The 23,670-nt window shown below is 47.5% G+C and overlaps 1 protein-coding gene across 4 annotated transcripts; it reads right to left on the bottom strand.

Moving 5' to 3' along the window:
• Window positions 1–592: 592 nt before the first annotated feature.
• On the bottom strand, window positions 593–23,256 carry LOC144144502 (E3 ubiquitin-protein ligase rififylin-like). 4 transcript variants are annotated; one of them, XM_077675976.1, is made up of 6 exons: window positions 22,951–23,256; window positions 22,387–22,739; window positions 20,784–20,945; window positions 20,259–20,384; window positions 14,897–15,128; window positions 593–1,236 (listed from the first exon to the last, which is right to left on the bottom strand). In XM_077675976.1, the coding sequence occupies exons 2-6, from the start codon at window positions 22,735–22,737 to the stop codon at window positions 1,064–1,066; spliced, it is 1,044 nt and encodes a 347-aa protein (XP_077532102.1). In that variant the 5' UTR covers window positions 22,738–22,739; window positions 22,951–23,256; the 3' UTR covers window positions 593–1,063. The 4 variants fall into 4 exon arrangements, with proteins under 4 accessions (XP_077532102.1, XP_077532101.1, XP_077532104.1 ...); XM_077675975.1 differs by having other exon boundaries at window positions 14,897–15,143; window positions 22,951–23,253; XM_077675978.1 differs by lacking the exon at window positions 20,259–20,384 and having other exon boundaries at window positions 22,951–23,255.
• Window positions 23,257–23,670: the final 414 nt, after the last annotated feature.

Below are 23,670 nucleotides of genomic sequence, written 5' to 3'. Positions count from 1 at the left end.
AAATAAATGTAGGACGCCACCTATGAAGTAGTTTTTTTATCACATGGTTTTATGATCCCAACGCTCTTCAGTAATCTTTAAATTGAAGAATTCGGTACAGGCTCAAGTCTGTCTCTCAGACAATCATGCTTCAAGAAACAAAGGTTACTACAGAAGTTGCAGGCATTGTGAAGAGAATAACATTCGAACGCCTGACATGGGAAACTTGCGTGGGTAATTTCTGGAAGTTGTTGCAATAGATTCAACCCCAACTAAAAAAAACTGTCATAGGAGCACTGTCTTGCTCCTAAAACGTTGTGGCCCCTCTAGCCAATTCTTGCCACGAAGTACTGAGCCTCCAGAAAAAAGGGGAAAAAAAAAAAAAAAAAACACACGAAAGGGAAGGTCAAACTTGATTTATGAGGTGAACGGTTTGACTGTAGTGACCCTTTGGCTTCTCACAAAGATTGCTTAACCATCCAAAGTGAGCATCTCTGCTTTCCGCCCCAATTAAAAAAAATACAGGAACCGCAGCACGGTTTAAAAGCCGCAACTAAGTAGATGACAGCAGGATGGCTCTCCTGCTGTTTCGATTTTTCGCACATCCACAGACTGAAAAACAAAGCATTTATTCGTTATCCATAGTTTATCTTCCAGCATGCAATTTATTTTGCGTCTATGATAAATTTTACACGTATTAACAATGTGCTAACGATTCCAAGGCTGCTGTACAGCCCATTCAAGCCCGCATCCCCCACCCGAGAAAAAAAAAAGGTGGCAATGTTGTGCACGATTTGTAAATCTACACCCTGACCATCCTTCCAACAATGATCAGAAAAAAAAAATCGGAACTCGCAGCAATTCATGTGGGTTGCAAGAGCAAGCACATTTCTCAGCTAAACAAACGCGCACGAGTGCCCCCACGAGTCCAATGTCTGCGCACCGATACGACTTGCCACGAATCCAATTTAGAAGGCGAATGCAACAGAGGTATTGTCCTGCTTTGAGAATAACGTCCATGGTGACGCTGCTTGCGTTTGGGCGTACGATTCGGCGGGTCTGGGCGGCACGTCAAGAGGCGCGGTCACGCCCGGAACACATGCACCACACGCACAACGTACTGCCGGCAGATGGGGCATTCACTGAGCTGCTTGCCACAGTTGGTGCAGGTGCACATGTGGCCACAGTCCAGGATCACACAGTCCACGCCCTCCTCCATGCAAATCTTGCACATGTCCTCTTCGGGTACGCCTTCACCTGCAGTCGATGAGAGCAGCAGGGTGAATTTTAGCAGTGCACGCGCCAAACCTCCAAGCGTACTCTCCCTCCCCTTTCTAGTTTCGCGGCGAACCTAGTAATGGCTCCTCAGCTAGACCTCACTAAACCATTTGATAGAGCATCCCATTTAGCTATACTTCGCAACTTGGAATCACTAGCTGTGGGACATTGCCAGTACAATTATGTCAAAAACTTCTTGATGGTTTAAACAGCAATATTCCAGATTGGTGACATCACCTCGGATGCCATAACGTTTCCCTCTACAGGCACCCCACAAGGTGCAGTTCTGCCACCACGTCTTTTCACTCTTGCTCTGCTAAACATCCGTCGGCAACTTGCGCAGGTTCCCAATTTCCGACACAGCATCTATGCTGACGACATTACTCTGTGGGCGTCAGGGGGCAGCGATGGCCAAATAGAAGACACCGTACAAACAGGTGCCCGAATCATTGCTGATGAAGCTCGCAAGGTCAGATTAGAATGCTCCCCACATACGTCACAACTTCTTGTTGGGCGCAAAAACACCGCCCCGTATAAAAGTCCACATTGGGAATGTGGAACTGTTGGAAGTGCCCAGCATAAATATTCTAGGTATTACTCTCCAGCCCAACTATGCAAACACGTGCTTTATAATGCAATTAAAATCCCAGGTAACTCAAACCATAGGCATATTACGCAGGATTACAGCTTGCAATAAAAGCCTTAAAGAGAATCTGCCTCCTACAGGCATTTGCAATAAGCCCCATTACATATTCCCGGCCATACCTCAATCCCTTTCAAGCAGAGTTAGCAAAAATTAATTGTCTCATTGACTGGATATACAAGACGGCATTGCAGTTACCCCACAGCACTCCCACTGCCAGACTGGAACAGCTGGGCACCTACAACACTGCAGAAGAAATAGTCGAGACCCATAGACTCAATCAACTTAAATGCCTATCGACAACACCCACTAGTCGACAGATCATGCATGGATTAAATCTGCGAGCTCTGCTAATAACTGATCCCTAAGTCTCCATTCCCCCAAGCATTCCCACACACCTCTGCATCCGCCCTCTCCCACACAATATGCACCCAGTGCACAACAGAACACCAGGAATAATGAGCACGGGTTTTGACCGAGAAGTACCCCATTACGCTGAGCACACTTTACATGGACGCGGGAGACTATTGGCGGTGAGATATTTGAGTGGCGCCCCCTGGCTCTGACGTCGGCTTAGGGACTCGCGCCGCTGTCGTCTGCTACACTCTGCTTGTGAGGGGCAGCAGTGCCTGTGCTAGAAATCGCCCGATTTGATGCTTAGTGCATTAAAAAGCGTATTTCTAGCAATTCCGTTATTTTTGCCAGCTTCTGACACATCTGAATGATATCAAGCAGTATCCCGCTCAAGTCTGCAACAAACGAGGAGAGACAGAACAACTTTTTTCAGAGCATCGGTCAGATGATCGTGTGCAACTTGTCCTTTCTAGCTTATTTGCCAGGTTCAGTGCTTAGAGCTCCTCGATAAGCACCTATTCAAAATGCGTAGGCTTCCCTAAAGTTTTTTTGAGATGCTCTTATGAAGACTCAACAGCCTAATGCTATGCACCAAGCAGCAGATCCCTGCACGCTCATCGCACAGCAGGAAATAAAACGGCTGTCTTTAATTTATTTCGTTGTTGTTGAATTGTATCAGATGAATGTTTTTTTTTTGTGCCCAACGCATTATTTTTCTGCACTGTCACAAACGTCTTATTAGGAGGTTTGGGATATTTTGGAGGCTTACAAAGTTCATGTGGATATTTTGTTTGGGCTGTAAGGCACACTGTACCTGCTTCAGAAATTGGCTTTCATTATGGCTGCATACAAAAAGGTGCATATCCACAGCGTGTGTTGCTTATTTAGATGCAACTAAAATAAAAAGGTTTGTGCTATGCCACCACGAAACGGCGCAGACAACATTGTCCACAGTACTCAAAGGCGGATTCTGTGCTCCGAATTTCTGTAGTAACCATCGTTATCATACTACACCGATTCTCAACCCGAACAATTATGACATGATATGGTGTGGAAGTCTTGATATTCTCGCTAACGAAAGTAATAAATAGTATACGCGTATATATTACAAGAATTGAAACCAATGAATATTTCCAAGCAGCTCTTTATTGTTCTCCAACCCTTCCAGGAGTAAATAACTACTGATCTACTCGGGATGGCATTCTGTGAATTGAAGAAAATTGTCCTGGACTGAGGACCCGGCCCACTAATCAGCTCGATTTTACTGTTAAAAAGTTTTCTCCTCCTCCTCCTCTTGAGTGCAGTTTTGCTATTACGCATATCTGTATATTTGGAAGATATGGCTGTGACAAATGTACCGAAATATCCCTCCAGGCCTGAGCAAACATAGTGTTACTCTATCTTTACCGTAGACGTGACTCGTTTCGCTCAATAAACCTCCATACTGGCTAGAAGCCTGGTATTAACCCAGCACGTGCCTATACACACCGTGGGTTATTTGGAACTCAGTCTACAGTTTTTGCAGCCCATAGTGCATTTCGGCATACTTTCATGCCATGAAAATGTAATAACATGTGATACAATACTTTCGAGCATTCGGCGAGGTTGCAAAAACTGTTTTACCTTACATATGATTACTGGAAATCATAATGCCTTCTGCCAAAGCCGGCAGCCCCGAAGGCCTAGAATTTGTTTTGGTCTTGTATATTTTACTAGCAGCTGGCTGTTCCCTGTGTTGGAAAGATTGCTTAATACAGAAGCTGACACCTAGGTCCGACTCTTTGCTCTGCGCACAGGAACGGCTTCATAAGGAATCCGGTGACGCCGGCGGTGTGTATTCCATAGTGGTATCCAAAACTATACTATCCAAAACTCACGCCTTGAACTAGTGTATACAATTTTAAGTCTTTTATTATAATAAAAAGTTATGCACATGCAAAATTTGGTGCGGACACGCATACGATGTCAACCGAGCGCAAAGAAACAGCAGGGAGAGCGAGCCTGAGTGAAACAGGCAACAAATGCGAGAATCCCTAAGCCGACGTCACGGAGGCGCGCTTCGCAGCGCCGCCCGTGGTCACATTCACCACAAATAGGCATCACAATGCGTACGCTGAGGCAGCAATATTCAACCCTAATTCCCCACCCTTAGCTCCCTCACAATACGCACCTGTCGTCCGGCAACGGCGGAGGAAGCGGCAATAGCCCTAGCACTAACGCAACGGCCAACCCCCACAATCATCATCGCTGATTCGAAAACGGCCATTCAAAACTTTGCCAGGGGTACCATCTCTCCTCAGGCGCTCCAAATTCTTATTCAAAATCCCCCTACAGACCTCATGGAGCCGATTTGTACTCCTGCCCATACAGGGCTGTGGGGCAACGAGGCAGCCAAAAAAACAGCTCGAGAACTGACTGACCAAGCAGGCCCAAGCCTCGTCCCCTTACACGGAGCCCAATTAGCCCGAAGCAGCTTGCTTAGCTATTGAGAAATAACTGCGAATTACCGCCTAGCCTACCGCATATTCTCACTGGCTCATCCCTAAAGAATGCTCATGGCACCTCATTCAAACAAAAATTTTACTCTGTCGCTCCAAACTGCACTTAATGCCCCCCCCTCCCTGCCCTGTATCAACCCCCAACTGCTCCGCATGTGGCTTGAAGGACACCATCATTAATGCCATGTGGGCATGTAACAAAGATCCCTTCCCATTAATCCGTACCACCGAGCAATGGGAGGCGGCGCTGGGTAGCTCCGACCCACACATGCAGAAAAGTCTGACGGAACGGGCTGCCTTGGTCACTGGCTAGCTGCAACTATTGGTCACCGCCCCCTACTAACTACAAATTGCAATAAAGTTTCTCTCTCTCTCTCTCTCTCTCTCTCTCTCTCTCTCTCTCTCTCTCTCTCTCTCTCTCTCTCTCTCTCTCTCTCTCTCTCTCCCCCCCCCCCTCGGCTAGAACCTTTTTTCCAGGATTCCAGCCAAGGTGCCATGAACAGGTTCTTCCTGAAGTCCTGGCTAGCACCATTCTTATAAGGAGTGACATTAGTGAACAAGCTGCGCATCCCTGCCGTTTATATAATTTCCCAATGAAGTTTTGCGGTACTGCTATGCAATTATGGTGAGAATGGCTAGACCATCGTTTTATCAGAGATCAATGCACACCATTTTGTTTTTCTGGATAATTTTTATTTCTTCATTTCTTCAGTCCAGGGAGTCATGGACTGAGGACACTCCTCACTGGTCCGGAGTAACCGAAATCACAACGGAAGGGATAAATAAAGCTTTTTCCTCCTCCTCTGTATTACATAGGTACAGCAAAACCTCGTTGATACATATGAAAAAAAAAAAAAAAAAAAAAAAAACAGAAGCGAGGGAGAAACGAACAATCTGGGAAAACGTACTATCCGGTAACAAACGTACTATGGAAAATTTTTTCACAACTGAGAGCGTACCAGGAAAACATATGAACCCAGAACGTATAAACAGGGTTCTACTGTATAAACCCCTGAAAGTTTTCTTTGTTGATATGGTATAACTGTAAAGACTTTTATACAAGTTCATACACTCTGCTATAAAACCCACTAGGCATAAAAAAAAAAATTAGCACTTGTAGATATCGTGCCAACAGGAAACAGCCATGCAAGGAAAATTTGCTGTCATTTCCCCAGACCCTAACAACATATATGCCCATGCATATTGGCAAAAAATACCAGCACCAACTCCTCACTTGACGTGTCTGAAGAGCCCCCAATTGCCTTACACATAAAAAAATAAAAACTGCACCACTCATACATAGCTGGCAAAAATTCCCCCTGAAAGTTGGACAAAACAGGGCAGATAAAATCCATGGAAGCATGCTTTTTTAGTTGCTCATCTTAATCTATTTTTGGAATCCCTTTTCATATTTCATCTATACTCGGCAACTTGCTCAGAAAAGGGTTGCCAAGGGTTTTTTTAATCACAATATGCTGATGGCTACCTTTTGCTTGTGTTGCTGACAGCTGGGCACGATAACAAAACCATGATTACGCCAGGGTAACAGCATTCCACAGGTGTTTCTAAGATTACAAGTACACATGCATGCACTAAACAAATGCTCTACATTCATTTATCCCCTTGCCAAGCAGATAAAGCACATAATTACAGAAGTGTGCTGTCTTATTAGTTCTACCAAAGCGAAGAATTCCTCTGCACTTTAGTGCCAACCAAATTCAAGTTTATGAATCTTGCCACATAAACAACTCTATTCTGAAAAACATTCACTGGACATCAGCACACTTTGGTGCAGTTGGCTCAAGTGAAGCTTGGTTGGGTACACCAAGGAACAGGAAAGTGAAATTGCAGCAAAATGGTACAATGGGTGCAGTTGGACCACCACTGGCACACCATGTGTCAAGAATATGCTCACAACTGAGGCTTCCAGAGCGTCCAATCGAACGAGCAAAAAAAAACTGACAGCTTCGCACTGGTGGCGCGAAGACTGGGCAAACTGCGAAGCTGGCAGCCCCCCCTAGCTTGTTCTCGGTTCAGAAAAGTTTGTGTGTTTATGCTTGGAGACTCGGCTAAGTTTTCTGCATGGTTATGCTTCGAGACTCGGTCAAGTTTTCTGTGTGGTGCCATCACCAGCCCCCCCCAAAGAGCAACGAACATTCGGTCATTAAGTATGCACGCGTATTGACCGCCTTTGCGGTGAAGCTCCAAGAGTAGTAGAGGGCGCAGCAGGATGAGCTTTTGCCAAAAATTTAACTTGTTTGGCGGCCATCATTTGGCTTGTGTGGTTTGGCGTGTGGGATGCTAAGACTACTGACACGAAATTTCCATGTTACGTTTTCTTTTAATCATAGAATGGCACATTAGATGGTCGATCGCAACGTAAACAATCATTTACGGCGTCGTTTATTCGTGCCAGTTTCGGTTTCGACAAAATGAATGCCGAGCGGCCGCCATGACAGGAGGTAGCACCTGATGTCACCATTCTTGTCGCACCGCTCCCAGTCTGGACGCGCGCACGCACTCGCCCAGACCGGCCAAGGTCTTCACCATACCCAAGCACCCGGGCAGCATGACGTCAGTCCCAAAACCATGACGTGTACACACGGCGTAGCAGAGCACGCCAACCGTAGCCAGCACATCAGCTACGTCACGAGAGCCCCCATGTCGGCAGTTTGGGGCAAGTAGCAGATGATGTCATGCTGGCCCGCTCTGGGCTTTCTCATGTGTGAAGCGATTGGATTTAAAATATGTTGTACTGAACGGCTACTGTTGAAACTTGGTGGGAGATATTTCATGATAAAAAGGAAGCATTTTACACAGTTATCTCAGCTTTGAAATTTCGTGTCCCTACTCCCCTAACGTTATCACTTTTTAGCCTTTTGGACAGCCCAAACAGATTTGGGCAGTTTTTGCAGCAGCAAAATTTCGATTTTGGAACAGAAGAATCTTGATTTGGAGCAGTTAAGGACATTTAATACGTTGTCTTGTGAGCTTAAAAAATCACAATTTCAGCAATTTAAAGGGTCAAGTAAAGGGTCACAAAGTTCTAACTGCACTACGTTTTCACTAACTGGTGATATTGTGTTGCGGCTGTACGCAACACTGACAACGAAACTGCCATTAACATTACCAAATTTAAGGGGTCTGAAATTGTGGCGAGTTATTTACCATTTCAATGCTTAAATTATTATTCTTGTAATCCCAGGCTGCGTTGTACGATTGAGTGTAGTCACGGCAGCAGTTGAGCAACTTCGAGCTAACGGTCGCATAGCCCAATCAGCCTACCCGTTGCTTGATTGATTATGGGGTTTAACGCGCCGACGCAACGCAGGCGATGAGGCGCGCCGTAGTGGAGGGCTCCGGATTAATTTTGACCACCTGGGGATCTTTATCGTGCGCCGAAATCTCGTACACGCAGGCGTTTTTGCTTTTCGCCTTCATCAGAAAAGCGGCCGCCGCGGCCGGGAATCGAACCCGCGACCTCGTGCTCAGCAGCGCAACGCCTTAGCCACTGAGCCACCGCGGCGGGTAGCCTACCTGTTGCAGTCCCCGGGGCGCTTGTGCACCCAATGGTCGTTTGAGTAGCATTACAGCTTAGACACCTAGATTTTGGCATTAAATTTCACTTCGCATACATCAAGTGTTATTAGTCGTGTGCTATGGCAACCATACAGTCCTGCAGCTATTGGGCGCTGCCTGAACAGGTCACGGTGCCGCAGCACAGCCCGCAACTTTCGTGTCGACCATTCCATCCTGGAGGCTCGCGATCGCGCTTCGAAGCACAGCAACACCTCAGCGTTTTATAACACCGCAACGAGCCAAAAAGTTCACTTTACGAAACCCGATTATAGACGCACGCACCGCGTTTCGCACTCAAGGACAAACCACGCCAAAGTTGTAGGACCCACATTTCAATGAACTTTTTTTCGAGCTGCGCAACTCCCCGTAATCTGGCACCAATCTCAAACCTTATCCCCGCGTTAAAGGCCAACTGCACTGAAATTTCACCTCGACCAAATTCATTTTTAATGTGTTAATGTGTAGTAAGTACCACCAAATCAGCTGGGAAATGAGTGGTAGCCCAGTGAGACGCCTCGTTAATCAGTCAGAAGCGTTTAAAAAAGCTCTGCCACAGACCACGCTGCACCTGCCGGCGGATCGCGTAAACAGCCATGACACGCCTGTGACGTTCCAGCCGATGGGGGATTCTTCCTCTGGCCAGCCACGCAGCTGGAGAACCGGTTGAGCTCCGCTGTGCACGCTTCACCCATTCGCTGCTCCGTGTGTGCGTAGACCTTGCGTGCAGACTTTCTCCCAAGCTGCAGACCATCCAGCCGCTCGCTGGACGGCTGCAACGTCACTTCAATGGCCGCGCTCTCCTCGGTCTCGGTTTCAAAATCGCCGATTTTTGCCGGCCGCTTGCCGCGTCCACGTGCGTATTTCAGCTGTTGTACTTTGCATGTTGCTTTCTTTTTATGAAGACTACCCGAAAATAGGGTTTTCAACAGGTCGAAATTTTGAGTGCAGTTGTCCTTTAACGTCACTGTTCAGAGCCACAACAGATAGAATGAATAGACTGGAACCCAGCTGATAGCCTAAATTAACTGGGGAAAATATCGGCGATGCGCACTGAGCGCCTGAAGTACGCAGTAGCAGCCGGATCAGGCGGCGGCCATGTTTGTTGCCACAGCGATGCCCAATCGAGAAGGCCGTTTCAGCGAACCCGGACGGAAATCCAATTGCGTTTTAGAAGGTATCGTTTGCTTCGTTTCAGTCTTTCTATTTGTGCCATTTCTGTGTTTGCGATTGACCAACTATATAAGCGGTGACCGGGATGCGGGAGGCTTTCGTCCCTTCCGAAATTGACATGAGCATCAAAATTCGCGCCTTTCAGGCTCTTCTGGAACAGTTTGGCACAATTTTCGCAATATTCGTGCTTTTGGAGCAGCTTGGCGCAGGAAAATGGAACTGTATCAAAAAGGCGCAATATGCGCACCTCTCACCCCTGCTTCTTTCATTTTGGCATTCATTCCCTTTGCACCGTCAAAACTGTACCACTCATTGCAATGAGCAATAGAGTGAGCCATCCCATAAAACGTACTTGTACCAGTTGTACCACGTGTCCCTGCGACGTGTTTCCAATGCCGTGCTTGTAGCAGTTGTATTGCACCTCCGAGAGGTGGCGACACGAGTCCCGCCCCAGCGCAAAAAGGCAATGCTACGGTGAAGCGGTACCGGCGTGTGCAATGACGCCATCGCTCAGCGAGGTTTTCCTGCACACGTTCACCGGCCCCACCACAAGCTTAAACAGCATCACTCTTAAAATGTCTTGACCCAGCATTGTGCCAATTGAGTACATCCGTGCACAGTGTTTCAATCACAGTGAGCAGCGTCTTGGTAGACACTGCCGACAGTTTTACTTGAGCCCCCTTGTCGCTGCTGCCCTCGCCGGCTCCGATTTTGACAAACTCTGCAAGGCCAACAACGAATAGGTTCTTTTTGCGCCATGTTCTTTTACATCTGCTTGCGCCATGCACTCTCACAAGCTCCACAGCAAATGCACAATCTCAGCAGCATACCCCACCATAGTGGCCCAGGAAATGCCAGCACTACTGAAGCAGGGGCCAATTACTTCCCATCCCTCCAAGTGCCCCTGACCATGAAACCTTGCTTTGGTTAATGCTACTTTGCAGGCTTTTGGTTGGATAATGGTGCACATGCCAGTGAACAGATGCCCAATCACCTGGCAGAGGTAGTGAACCTTCAAATTAGCAATAACTCCCTTGTCTATAGGCTAAAGTTGGGAGTTGTTCTTGGAGGCACAAAGAGCCCCTCCACGGTGCTGAGCAACAGATCGACACGGTGAGCGCTGCAATTATTCAGTAGCAGCGGCACCTTCCAGTTTCACAAAACTGTGTTTGCATCAAAATCAATTGGCTTGTGGAAGCAGTCACTGTCATCCATACTGTTGTGAACGCAGCACGTTACAAAAATGGGAAGGAGAGCCGCAAGGCGCCATGCTTTGTGAGCCTTCCCAATGAGCAGCAGATGCTGTTTATCGGTGCTGTCCATGTTGGGGGACACATCAAGATTGCTACACACTCCTTGCACATTTGAGGGGGGGGGGGGGCGCTACAGAGAACAGAGAACAGGCGCCACAGAGAAAGTGTCCCGCCATGTATTCAGACCACCGGCACCATACACGGGGATCTCTCAACACGTTCCACCGACGTCATCCCGCCCAGCGTCGAGTAGTCTGGAATGTGAGCGTATCGCCTCGTTTTTCCTTCCGCTCAAACTTTCGTTCGGACTTGTGTTTTAGTCTTTCCTCCGCGTTGCGCGTGTGCTGCATTTTGTTGCCGTTCAAGTCCCTAGTTCTTTTCCCGAGTGTTTGTGTGTCCGCAAAAGAACATATGCTTTTTAGTTGTTCTCAAGCCATGGCGTCACTTGTCGTCGATCCTCCTACGCGGGCCACACGCCCGCCTGCTTAACACACGGCCTCACATGGAGGATAACAGGTCTAAGAACCCCATGCGCATAAAAATCAGGTACAAACCGAAACTGCCCCACAGCTGACCACCCTCACTGCTATTATGCCATAGTGGCTGCTCACTAGCTGCTGGGAACCATGGTGGCATGCACTGCAGGATCCACTTGCCATCAGGTGCTGCCATTGTTCAACCTTTAGACTGACTTGCCCAAGAATTAAAGCCACAACGACATATCGTGTCTGCTACAAGAGTAGCTGAATGACTGGAGTTGTTCTACGTGCGGAAGTAAACAGAAACAGATATGCATTTCGTCCCTCTAGTGTGCCAGGGACTTGTGCTCATGACTCACAGAAATTAAAAAAAGCGAGCCATTAAGCAAAGACTGCCTTAGTGTGCGAGCAGGGAGGTTTCCAAACCTTGAAAATGAACTGGCTGACTTCACAAGGCAGTTCTGTAAAAGTCACATGACTATGACCATAAAGGTCCTCAAGTTGAAGGCCCTTGAGCTTGAAAGGTATCAAGGCCTCTCAAGAAGCCAATTTAAAGCAAGCCGGAATTGGATTGCAAGATTCATGGCTTGAATGGTTATGAGGTTTAACGCGCTGACGCTACACAGGCGATGAGGCGCACCGTAGTGAAGGGCTCCAGATTAAAGGGACCCTGCAACACGTACTATCGACTACTAGGAATGTTTCTTGAGCTCAAGTCTATTGTCCCAGCAATTTCCTCCCACAATAATTATAAAAATCCGTTCATTAACACCGAAACCACGTGCGATGAGAAATCGCGCATAATCGTTCCCTCTCAACTTGACTGCGTACAACGCGACGAAAGCTGCGCGCTTTCTCCCGGAGAGGGAGGCTGCTCGCGGCGTTCTCTTCCACGGCCTTCGATATATCACAGGCCGGGGAGTTTTCTCTTCTTCTCTGCAACGTGGAGGGGTCTATTTCCGGTCTGGTGCCACAAAAAAGCAGGCATGGGTGCCTGCTCCCAAGCGCGCGCTCCGGCTGGTAGGGTGTTTTAGAAGCAATAAGCGTTTGTTGTCGAGTGGTCTGGTTAAAAGGGAAGTATTGAGCTCATCACTCAAACTCCGCGCGTACTCAAAGCACAAAAGAAACGGCAAAGCTGTGCCCACAGGTTCAGGCATAGAAGAGGTTCGTACATAGCGCCAACAACGGCGTATCGTCACAGGAAGTGCGAGAAATCAGCCGCGAAGTTGACCAGTGACAGCCAATCGGACAGCCATGGCCTCAACAAGCCGTTTAGGCCATGCCAGGGGTGCATAATGAGAACTGAAGAAAGCGCGGTTGGTTTTTCCGCGTCTTTCACAGCGATTTGTGTGCTCACCACTTCATGTGCACGTGTAATATTTGGCTCAGGTATTTCTGGTAGTGTAAGCTAAGGGTCGCGCAGGTTTACTTTCACTGCTCAAAGAGTGTTGCAGGGTCCCTTTAATTTTGACCACCTCGGGATTTTCAACATATGCTGAAATCTTGAACACACGGCTGTGAGATTCATGAAGTCCAAAGGATTTTCGCTTTCTTGACACACTGGCTTGTGTCAAAAGCTACCGGCGATTTTCGAGGAAACATCAGTTATGTTTCCACAGGTGCGTTCTGTGCGTACTGTGACACAGCCATGCACATCAAATTGGACAGATCAGCTATGCTTACCAATTTCCTATCTACGCTGATAAGCATGCCAATACCACAACGGAGTTGACGGGTGAAAAAGTTTCTGTGCTTATATCCAACATTGAGAATACAGAGTAGACTGCTTATAATGTATGTCGCGGGAGCCACAAAAATTCGCACTATAAGCGGTATTGCACTATAACCAAAACATGCGCGAATTCAACCACATCACCACCTACCTCTCAAATCGTCCTATATTTATCATCACTCGAACACACAGCACTTAAAAACAAAGCTTTTTTGCTTTTTTTTTTTTTTTCCCACATCAGCCGCTGCTGCAGGGTCTTACACATTGCAAACGCGGTCCTACGAACGGCGAGCGCAGTTTTAAATTCCGTTGTGTTTGCGTTTTGAAAGACCATGGCTGCGTTTATAGAGTCGATGAATAGATGCCGCAGGACGTGATAAGAACGCCAGCGGGATTTTTTTTACCCCACCTTGTGTTCCCGATGCTGAAGGCGGCTGCATATCAGCGCAACGTACTGGTGGTGGAAATCTTCGGCTTCGCGCTGCTCGCTTAATCGGAAGGGGAAAAAGCAGTTGCATATCTGCACAACGTTCTAAAGCGTGAACCGCATGGAGCCATTTCTTCTTGTGAAAACGTGCATTGCACGCCGCAGGCACGGCGACGCCGGCATGGATGCAACTGGCGTGGTGGTTGTGGCGCGATAAGAGGCGGCAACATGGCATCGGTACTGGCCGTGAAGTGGTGCAGGCAGCTCCAGCGACCACTTCTAACCGCTCGCTGAAATGTCGCACGAGGCGCAAGCGAAGATGCTCATGCAAGAAAAGAGCTGATAATCTGGGCGAAAAGTGGAATGCAAACTGCCATCCACGTTGCTTGTGAAAGCGCCCATCAAAAAATACCGTGGTGGTAAGCCTAAACATCTCTGGCGCGGCCAGCTGGCTCAGAGCGCTTCAAATCTCCCGTGCGCGTCTCCCCATTGGTGTGAGTCGTCAGGCTCCTCCCACTGCCATGTGAAGAAGCCACCACGAGTGTGTAATCGTCGAAACGTGCATGAAAAAAAAAACGCACGCACAACGCCGACATGCACGAATTGTGTGCGAAAACAAGCCATGCGGTTCACGCTTAATAGAAACAACTTGCCACGTGTGGATGGGGAGGGGTGGTCGCTATTTTCCAAGGTGCGTCAACCTAGGACAGCTGTGGTTATCACGTACGCGCGAACTAAAGGGTGCCTATTTTTTTCTTCTGTGTCAAAGTTATAGGAGAGCAAGGGGTGCGCGCTGCGTCAGATGGCCGATTTCATCCTTTCTTTTTTCTTTTGCTACCCTAAAACGATGCCCCAGCTGCGCCAGTTGATCAGCAGACCTGCCGAAAAACCACACTATAAACAGTATTGTGCTTCAGCCAACCGCATTTTAAGCGGTATGCTTATGCATTGAGTTCTATGAGAGCCAAACCGGTGTTCACAAAAACCCACGTTACATCCTTTCCCGCACTATAAGCGGTTACATTATAAATGGTCTACACTGTACATGAATTAACTGCAATGCTGACCTGTGCAACAGATGGTTACAAGTTTGCTTTTTTTCTTGTGCTCAAGTACAGGACGCTCCTCAAGTATGTGAATTTGCCACGAGGAAATGAATACTGCTTCCTACAGCCCGAATTTCATTAAAACCATGTTTCCATAAGTGGTCTACACTGTGCATAGTATACCCCTCCCTCAAACCTTTCTTTTGGCAGTTTGTCTTTACGCCAACAAGAGTTCTGCAGTTATCTCGTTTCTTTGTGTGCCATCCACACACCACAACTATGCCAAACGTAAGCCGAAGAAGAGGGAGATCAACAACCACTTGGCAAGCACTTTTGAGAAGGCCATGCTAACTCTGCATCAGCGCTGCGCCCTCGCAAAATGCAGGCCTTCTACACAGCCCTGGATGCACGAGAAAGCCGTGCAACAGCAGCAATAACAGCAGCAGTGTTGTGCCCACCGTGTTGGTGCTTGCGCTTCTGGTTCCAGAGCCAGCGCAGCCGCTCATACAGCTCGGCCTTCTCACAGCATCCGCGGTAGTCGATGAAGTTCCGCGTCAGCATCAGCTTCATCTGCAGCACCGTCAGCTGACCCAGCTGCTCCTCACTCTCCACCTGCTCCAGCAGTGTCTCCACCTCGATTCCGCCAACACCGCTGTTGCTGTTGCCAGGGGCCACTGGCTCCTCCTGCTCCTGGTGCGGTTGTGACTGATGCATAAACAGGGTGCGGGAGACTTTAACCCAACCCTTTTAGTACCCAACCAAAAAAGAGAAAAAAAATCAGAGGTTGACACCAGGTATGTGTTCCGGCTACTCTTTCTTACGTCAGTTGTAAAGTTCTAATGAAGTGATTACAAAGTTCACTAAGTTGCAGTCTCGAAGAGGATTGCTAACTACACCAATTGCACGCAAGACACTAACCAAAACAGTTTGTCCAGGTGGATATAAGTGGGAATGTGGAATGCACGAAATGACACGGAGTGGGGTCATATAGAAACAGCGGTGGGGCACAAATAGGTGCAAAGTACACAAGAGACAAGACACAAATATGAAACACACACTGAAGTCGTAAAAAGATTTTCTGTGCACCCTTTTTGATGTAGTGATTGGAAAAGCGTTGGCGCCAAATCACTCAACTTGCTTTCTCACTGTTATCAGCATCCTTTCCCCATTTCAGTTTCCAGATATGGCAACCTTTCAAATGGGGCGGAAGTACAGTATGCTGTCTTCACGGCCCTTTGAAAAAGCTGATAAAATGACAACTTTTAAATAAAATTCTGGTTCAGTTCAGCAGCTCGCCTGAACAACTTAGACCAAAATCAGTGAAAATGTGAAAGAACCACGGCTTTCTGAATTTTTCTTACTGACGAGTATTCTGCAGTCTTTAGGAAATGCCGAATGTCTTAGAACTAAAGCAAAGCGCATGCAAGCACGCACAGAAAGAAATCACATGACGACTATTATACTCCCTAACTGCAGTCTTTTAGGTCATGGCGGATATCTGCGGCGTCTCAGAAAGTGATCGCGTGATCAGCGATTGCACGGTGGCGCGTGCTACTTTGCTGGTACCTCACAGCACTTCGCTGTCACGGAGCATGTTGTTGCAAATCGTGTTTGAACCTCCCACCTCCCATGCAAATGTCACGTGGTTCAGATGAGTCACAAACGGAGGAGGAGCGTCTGGCGATAGTGGGAGGGGGAGGGCGCTCCTCAGCAGTGACGCATGGTGAAATTGTGAGGGGGAGGCAGTGCAACATACTGAGCCGTGGCAATGCGCTGTGAGATGATGCCTTAGCAACACGTGCCGTCCTCCCCCTCACACTTTCGCCAGAAGCCACCACCCTGTTTGGTTTCTGACTGGGGTTCCTTGCTCGCTCGCTTGGTTACGCGGACGGCGTTCCGAAAGTGCTGCACTGGGCACCAAAGCGCTATGCGCCAAAACAACAGACGATTGGAGAGCTCTCACTATACTGGCGGTACACCTCTTGAGCACAACGTACATAAATTAAGGGAATGCTATTGGAATCCGAGTATGCTAAGACTATCCACTACCTGAACAATGCCCTCAGACAAATCCAGGCAAGAATTTTTGTGGCTGCCACTTACTGTCGTGACAAAGACAATCCGAAAACACTCAGTAAACTTCAAAGGCTCAACTCGGAGCTCTAACCGCATAGGATACGGGCTGTCATCCCCCGAGTACAGCTTACATAGGACAAAGAAATACTTGGTGGATACTAAGTACAGGGCTATTCATTCTTAGAAAACCATCCTACAACAAATCCCTGCAAGGAACAAACAAAAAACTTACAATGATTATGCATCGGCTTCACCGGGCAGCTCGCCCACACATTTAGGCTGAGATGAAGTCATGACGGCCTGTAGCTAGTTACTAAGACTTGTGTAAGAATTTAGACCCATTAAAGGTAGAAGAATCGCTGCCGAGCTCCTATCTGTATTCCAAATAATGTACCTTGCCTCTGGTGACCTCTGCATCCAGAATGCCAAACCACTGCAAGCAAACTGCATCGATTCGGGCAACTGTGCTCCCCTTTTTGCAAATGTATGGATTTGAAAATGCACTGCCAGGCCTTCCTTCTTTTACTTCCAACAGCTTCCCCAAACAGTCATCGCAGGCATGGGCCGAGAGGGCTGATGGAGACAACTTTTTCTTTATGTACGCCCTTAGTTCCGGACTCTTGCAAATTAGAGGAAGGTGATAAGAAAAGAAAAGTGCACAAATTGGGTCCTTTATGTATCACGGCTAAAGAAGGAGGTATGGAAAAAAAGACAGTGATGATGCCTGAGCCAACAAATAAATGAGCACCCTGGCCGGGCATTCTAGACAAACACCCAACTTGGTTCTCAAATGGCTCTACAGTTGGCTGAAATTACTGGTTTCAGCCAAGGTCCAGCGCCAGTTCCACTGCACAAATATGATGCCATGTCTAGACATTTGTCTATGACTACAGAGTAATCTCTGAAGCTAGTTTTTAACAGTAGGGTGTTGTGTTTAAAAGCTATAAAAAGTGTTTAACAGGGCCTGACATGTTTACTGCCCAATGAGGTCGGTTGCATGAGAATTTGGCCACACACTAGTTATGGTGACTGCGCAACCGAGAAGTCTCTGTCAAAGTTAACAGCAGTGCCATGGATGCAAGAACTATCAAACTAGCACTGCTAATGCTACGATTTGTAGTATCTACACCCCTTCCTCCCCTTTATCATCGCCTTGTGCAAAGGTCGGTCTGGATCAGCCACTGGTTCGAAGCCCACAGTAGTGTTCCGGCTCTAAACTTTTATGAGCTGAAATTGAGGGTTCTGAAGTGGCCCTTGACAACAATGTGATGCAGATTTGAAGAAGCACGTTCATGCCAAGGGCTCAAAGATCTCCAGCAACAATCGTTGCATTCTTGATAAAACCTCCACCAATTTAGTTACACAGACAGAAGGGGGGGTGGAGAGCACAACACCTGTAACGCTCCAAGTGCTTACAAGACTGCATAAACATGACCCTCAATTCTGGCACAAAAAATTATGAAATGTTCTCCCTCCACTTACTTTGACTTCCCTGGGACAGACACATAATTCTGCTCAAAAAACTGTGTGCTGCCTCAGATCTTTTGTCCGTGTATCAAACTTTAAAGGGACACCAAAAGGTGGAAACAGAGGGGAGCGCGGGCAATGTCAAGTCTGCCGTGAAGAGTGTTTATTTCACGCCAGGTTCCCGCCACGTGAGAGAAGATAATATGAGTTGGCTGTGATCGCCAGACGACGTGAAACGAAGGCGCCCTCCTGAACGGCGCCAGCCGAGACGCCGCGCTTGATGCTGAAAACAGTGCTTGTTGCTTCAAAATCAGTTTTGCTGCAGCTCTCCGTGCTCGCAGTGGCTCGATGGGGTCTAAGACGCCCGATTGGGCAGGCACACTGGCCACTCGAGCATCTGAACGCATTTCTCACTCCACCAGTGAAGAATGACAAAAGTCCAAGCCAGCCTTCTTATCCAGAGAACCGTTGTCGTAGCAGGCCATGGCTTGGAAAAGTAAAAGACACCGATGCCAGCGTTTATGCTCCAGACCGCACCGGTGTTTTGCTCCTAGTTTGTGACGCAAAGGCTCTGTCACGAAAAAATGACAGGGAAGCGGGTGGGCGAAACGGCAGCTTTGCTTATTTCTCAGCAAACAACGCATCGTTCCTCATCGAACAAAAGCCACGAGAGTTGCAAAACATATGATCCTTCAGTTAAAACAAAATTCCATTCAGCCGTTTGTGTCCCTTTAACTCACCGACTTTCTAGGGTTGCTATTTGAAAATTCAAAGTGTCCCTCCTGTTGGCTAGAATTTAAACAAAGATCAATTTGCAACCACTTGAAAAATGCAGCTATCACCTGCAAACCCAATCCCATTTGCAGCACAATGTAAGAATTGGTACCATTTAAAAAAGAATTATGAAGCAACAACCTGCAAATTTTTGTAGTATTCCGTACTATTTATTTATTTATTATACCTTACAGGCCCATTGAAGAGCATTGAGTAAGGGTAGCAACAAATATATTTATTTATAAAACTGCACAGCACCAGCATGAAACTCGTCTGACCCCAAAAGTTCATCATCATCATCACCATCATCAGCCTACTCGGGTCCACTGGTTCACCCATCAAGAAAAGTTTCTGGCCCACTGAGGCTATTTATATGCTAGATGGTGTGCTGTAAACTCCTAATCATGACAACTTTGCAATTTCCAACACCGAAAAGGACACTAGGCAACAAGGGACTACTTTTGCGCTCACACACAAACCGCTTATAGAGCGACTTGCTCTCAAGCCCAAAGCATAGACATCGGTGTCAGATCAAACAGCCAGGCAAGGAAGGCGACAAGGAGTGGGGGGAGCAAGCAGCATGAGAGAAATTGACACAAAGGACAGCCACGCACAGTTACAGAGACACTGAAGCGTGTTTTTGTTGGTCTTATTGTAGCTGAATCATGTAGCTCACACCTGTAATCCTCTATTTCAATATTTGGCAGAAGTGCAGAGCTTCAGTTTACATAAACTGCAATGCTCAGAGGGTTAAATAATTTATGTGCCTTAACTGACCACAAAGAACCACTCTGGCTCGCACTGTGGTTTGATGCTAGTTCCGCTGTCACAAGTTTGCTTTCAATGCACTTGACGGTAAGCACAGACTTTCTGTACATTGACGTGCGGCTTGTATAGTAAGCACGCTCAAAATCCGTGCAGTCCCAAAGCGTGTCATCCAGGCTTAGATCATAATACAGTCAATAAGAATGCAGCGAAGAGAATGGCCCTCCTAAAACGCACCCTCCTCCCAAAATAGTAGACTCAAGTTGACCAAAAGAGCCCGGAACATGGCACGCGCATTGCAGGCTTTAACCTGGTACTGTGATTACACAAGGTTTATAACTACCTTCAGTGTCCTCTTGAAGAAAACAACAAGATTGGGCAAGGCATGCGATACACAAGCTACTAAACAACTATATCGTTGTCTAGAAGTATAGTTGTCTAGTCACTATATACAGTGAACCACACCGGCAACACAATGGATTCTGAGAAATGAGGTGGCAAGTAGGGAGACACCAAGTGAGAAAGGAATGTTTGAGACGAGGGCAGGATTAGGCCAACAGGGCACAAAAGCTGCTGCAAGCCATTGGTAAAGGCCTTTGTGCTGCAGCGGACAGCAAGCAGCTAAAAATGGCAACGGTTATGCTCTACGGAGAGCTGGTCATGCAAGTTGGACAGTGAATGCTCACAAGCTGCAGAGGAGGTGTGATTTGCTAGCAAATGCTCTCCTCCTTTCCTCACCTCCTGCGAGGGTGTATCCTCGTGAACAAAGGGACCGCCCCACTGCGGCATGACAGGAGGGGTGCGCTCGCAGGCCCTGGAGGCGGCTGGGAAGGGCCCCCCTGGCCCAGCAGGAGGAGCCTCGTCCTTTAAATCAAAGCTGCACTTTAATACTTGAAGAATGGGCACCCACACACACAAACTGTGGCTCGGAATACTCGTTACCTCTACTTAGCATTCCAGTTAACTTCCGAATTCAACTTTAGCAGTGAGCCGCTTAAACTGGCTGCTTAGTGGCAGTACAAAACACCACTGCCAGTTGTTTCACCAATGGAGGAGTGGCTATCAAATCAATAAGAAAAGTCATCCTACTTCTAAAATTCTACTTCGTAAACCTCTATGGCAGAAGTGTTGCTGGAAGCTGCGCAGCCTCCAGTGGAATAACTACTGACCATATCACCCGGACCGGTGTTTGGGCCAGCAAAAAAGATAGGAATACCGGGATGCAATTCACCCTCGGAATATCCCAGGAGCCCCAGTGCTCACCTCATCGGAGTATGCTTCGTCGGGATGGAAAGGCCCGCCCCACTGGGGCATGGAAGGAGGAGTGCGGCCACGAGAAGAAGTTGAGGCCGCAGGGGATGGCCCTTCCGACCTAGCGTGGCTGGTCGGCTCTGGCTGGGGCTCTGGCTGCCTTCCCGAACGCTCCTGCGACCCGAACCAAGTTGGCTTTGCTCATATCGCTCATCAGTGGGCTGATTTCAGCGGCAAAATGGGCTTTCCCCCCATCGCAAGACATGCTCGAATTAACACTTTTTCCTGGTGGCAAGTAGATGGTGTCACCTTTTGAAGTCGTATCCACGGGGAAAGCAAATACCAGAGGTAGTCGGTCTTTGATATCTTGGATTTGCCAGTAGTAACATAAAGAGTGAATCAAAGTCTCAGATTAGCAACAAAGCACCTTTTACATCATGGCTAGGCAAAGAGAAGCCACGCTGCCGTATCACATTAAAACCAAGGCGGAATAAAAACAATAACGTGCTCACTGGCTACATTACAAAAGTGAAACAAATGAAAGCAAAATGCAAAACCTTGTAATACTTACATTATTACAACTAGCCCGCAAAAGTAACTGCGTTGCGTTTGTTCATGTTGCAAACAAGCTAGCAACATGACATGAGTTGGCATCCTCACAGGCCCTGTGACACATCAACACATCTAAACAATTCCCCATAATATCCCTTCGTGATTGCTGGCAGCCTAGTCCATTCTGCTTGGAACGTCCTGCTCATAGTACTCAGGATGTCAAGCAGGCCATACCTTGTTTGCCTCCGTGAAGATACATAAAGTCAACTTCTGCAAAACAATGTTCCTGAAAATCCTTGACTCATGAAAAACAATTTGAAAGACGACCACAACAGGTTCCTGCAGAATAAACATTTTTAGAGGGCCAAAGCATGACCTGCCGTCACTCCTCGGTACCAGCGATACTTGTGACAGCTAGGCGCAAAAGTGTACTGTTATTACCCCTGGCCATTTTTTACAACCAGTCGGCTGCCAGCTTGGCCACTTGCCACACTAACCAATTTAAGAGGAACTTTTCCCCCTTCTATTCCATGACAGCTACACGGATCCCTGATTACAATTTGTGATGTTTCCCTCTGCATCATAAATATTGCGAGGAAAACAAGCAAAATGCCAGGCTTATTAGTTTTGATTGAAGAGAGCATTGTCTGTCATCGCGTGGATGCCAAACGAGCTGTGGAGGTTCAGAGCCTTCAATCCAAACCAAAAGATATTCCGTTTTAGTACCTCTTCGACACAGTCACTGCTTCCTAACCTTAACTCGTGCATTGCTTCTCGGCCACTAGTATACGAAGACTTGTGATAGGGTGATCTTGAGACGCCCATAGAAATTTTCGCTTATGACATGCACTACATTAAATGACAAAACTTCTGAGCTGATTCTATCAACCTTGGCTCGCTTGAGACATGTGCATCACATCAAATGACAAAACTTCTGCGCTCTATCAACCTTGGCGCCAAATTAAAAGGCTATAAGAGCGAAAATCTGGTTGCACACCATTCTTATCAGTGCAGGGGTATGTTTATAACACAGGGTTTAAAACACACCAAGCTCTCAACATACCGTGGAGGCAGAGCCAAGCAGCAGCAAGTCGACGAGTTCGGTCTTCTCTGCGGCGCCCAGCGGCGGCGCCAAGCCCCGGGCTCGGAGCAGGGCTCGCAGATCTCTCACTCGCAGCGCCAGCAGCGCTGGCCTGCCAGCAGCCAGGGCCCGGCATCGGGGACAGCGCCGACCGCGCACACACGACGCGCAGAAGTTGGTGCCGCACTGGTCGCAAGGGTGCTTCCGTTTGAGCAGGCCGAACTTGGCCATGCAACTGTCGCAGTTCCCAAAGCGCGCGTGGCTACCACCGAACATTCCCTCAGGCATGTTCATGAACTCGCGGAACTCCTTCATGAACGCTGGGGCACCCATACCTGCGACGAACCACGTGAGAGGTGCGCCTGCGTCAAATAACTTGGCAAACGATGGAATCCAAATATCCTAAGAGTGACACGGCCCCTGTGCCTGGAAAATGATAAGCCCCGGCCGTCGACACTTCCTAGGCGAGATATCGTCGAAGCGCATTTCGAAACTACGTTTCAACTACTTGATTTACAGTAGAACCCTCGGGGAGCGCAAGCTTACCTTTCTATACAACTGGTCTTGCTGTCTTGCGAGTCCTTTATTAAGGCCTCGGAGAGATTTTGCGTGAATATTCGTTCTGCGTACCCATACCTCTCCAATAAACAGCTGACAATCGGTGCCCGCAGCAACGCCAGCACTAGGAGTTGGATGCGGCTAATTCTAAGGTGGCTAGAACATATCCAAACTGACGCCAACAGCTAAACTCATGCATGGCGACTACAAACTTGAGAGAAATGTGGCGTATCGCTGAAGCCACTCGCGCTATGAGCACTATGAGTAATTAGCTCCCGAAATTCTCCGTTTTTGTCGATTGAGAAGTCATCAATGAGCCAAATTCGCGAGCGTTGTGTTTTATTTTGAGTGCGAACATCTTGGACGAAACTTTGTCTGGCTGTGTGGAAACTTACGAAAATAAATAAAATACTCTAAGTCTGGGTGTTCTTTAAACGCTTTGATCAGAACCTTTTGTTTGAGTGTTTTACTTGTTTTTTTTTTATTTTATTTTAATCTTGTGAATCACCGCCTTGTTGAAATGACGTCAGAAATGCCGTTCCTGATTGGCTTTCAGTTTTTGTAACGATACGACAACCAATTGGAGCAGGCGTTTAGTAACAAGGATTATCCCCAGTGCATTTCCTTTCCTTTCCTCCTGAACCACTTCTAGCCACTGTAGTAGTAGTAACAAGGATCAAGCGAAAACAGCGGCTAGGTGAATCATGG

The sequence above is a fragment of the Haemaphysalis longicornis genome, unplaced genomic scaffold (genome assembly GCF_048455015.1).
Source record: "Haemaphysalis longicornis isolate Haplotype H1 unplaced genomic scaffold, Haemaphysalis longicornis Haplotype H1 scaffold_7, whole genome shotgun sequence".
Classification (NCBI taxonomy): domain Eukaryota; kingdom Metazoa; phylum Arthropoda; class Arachnida; order Ixodida; family Ixodidae; genus Haemaphysalis; species Haemaphysalis longicornis.
Note: the sequence above shows the minus strand (reverse complement) of the source record. Positions and strands in the feature narration are given on the sequence as shown.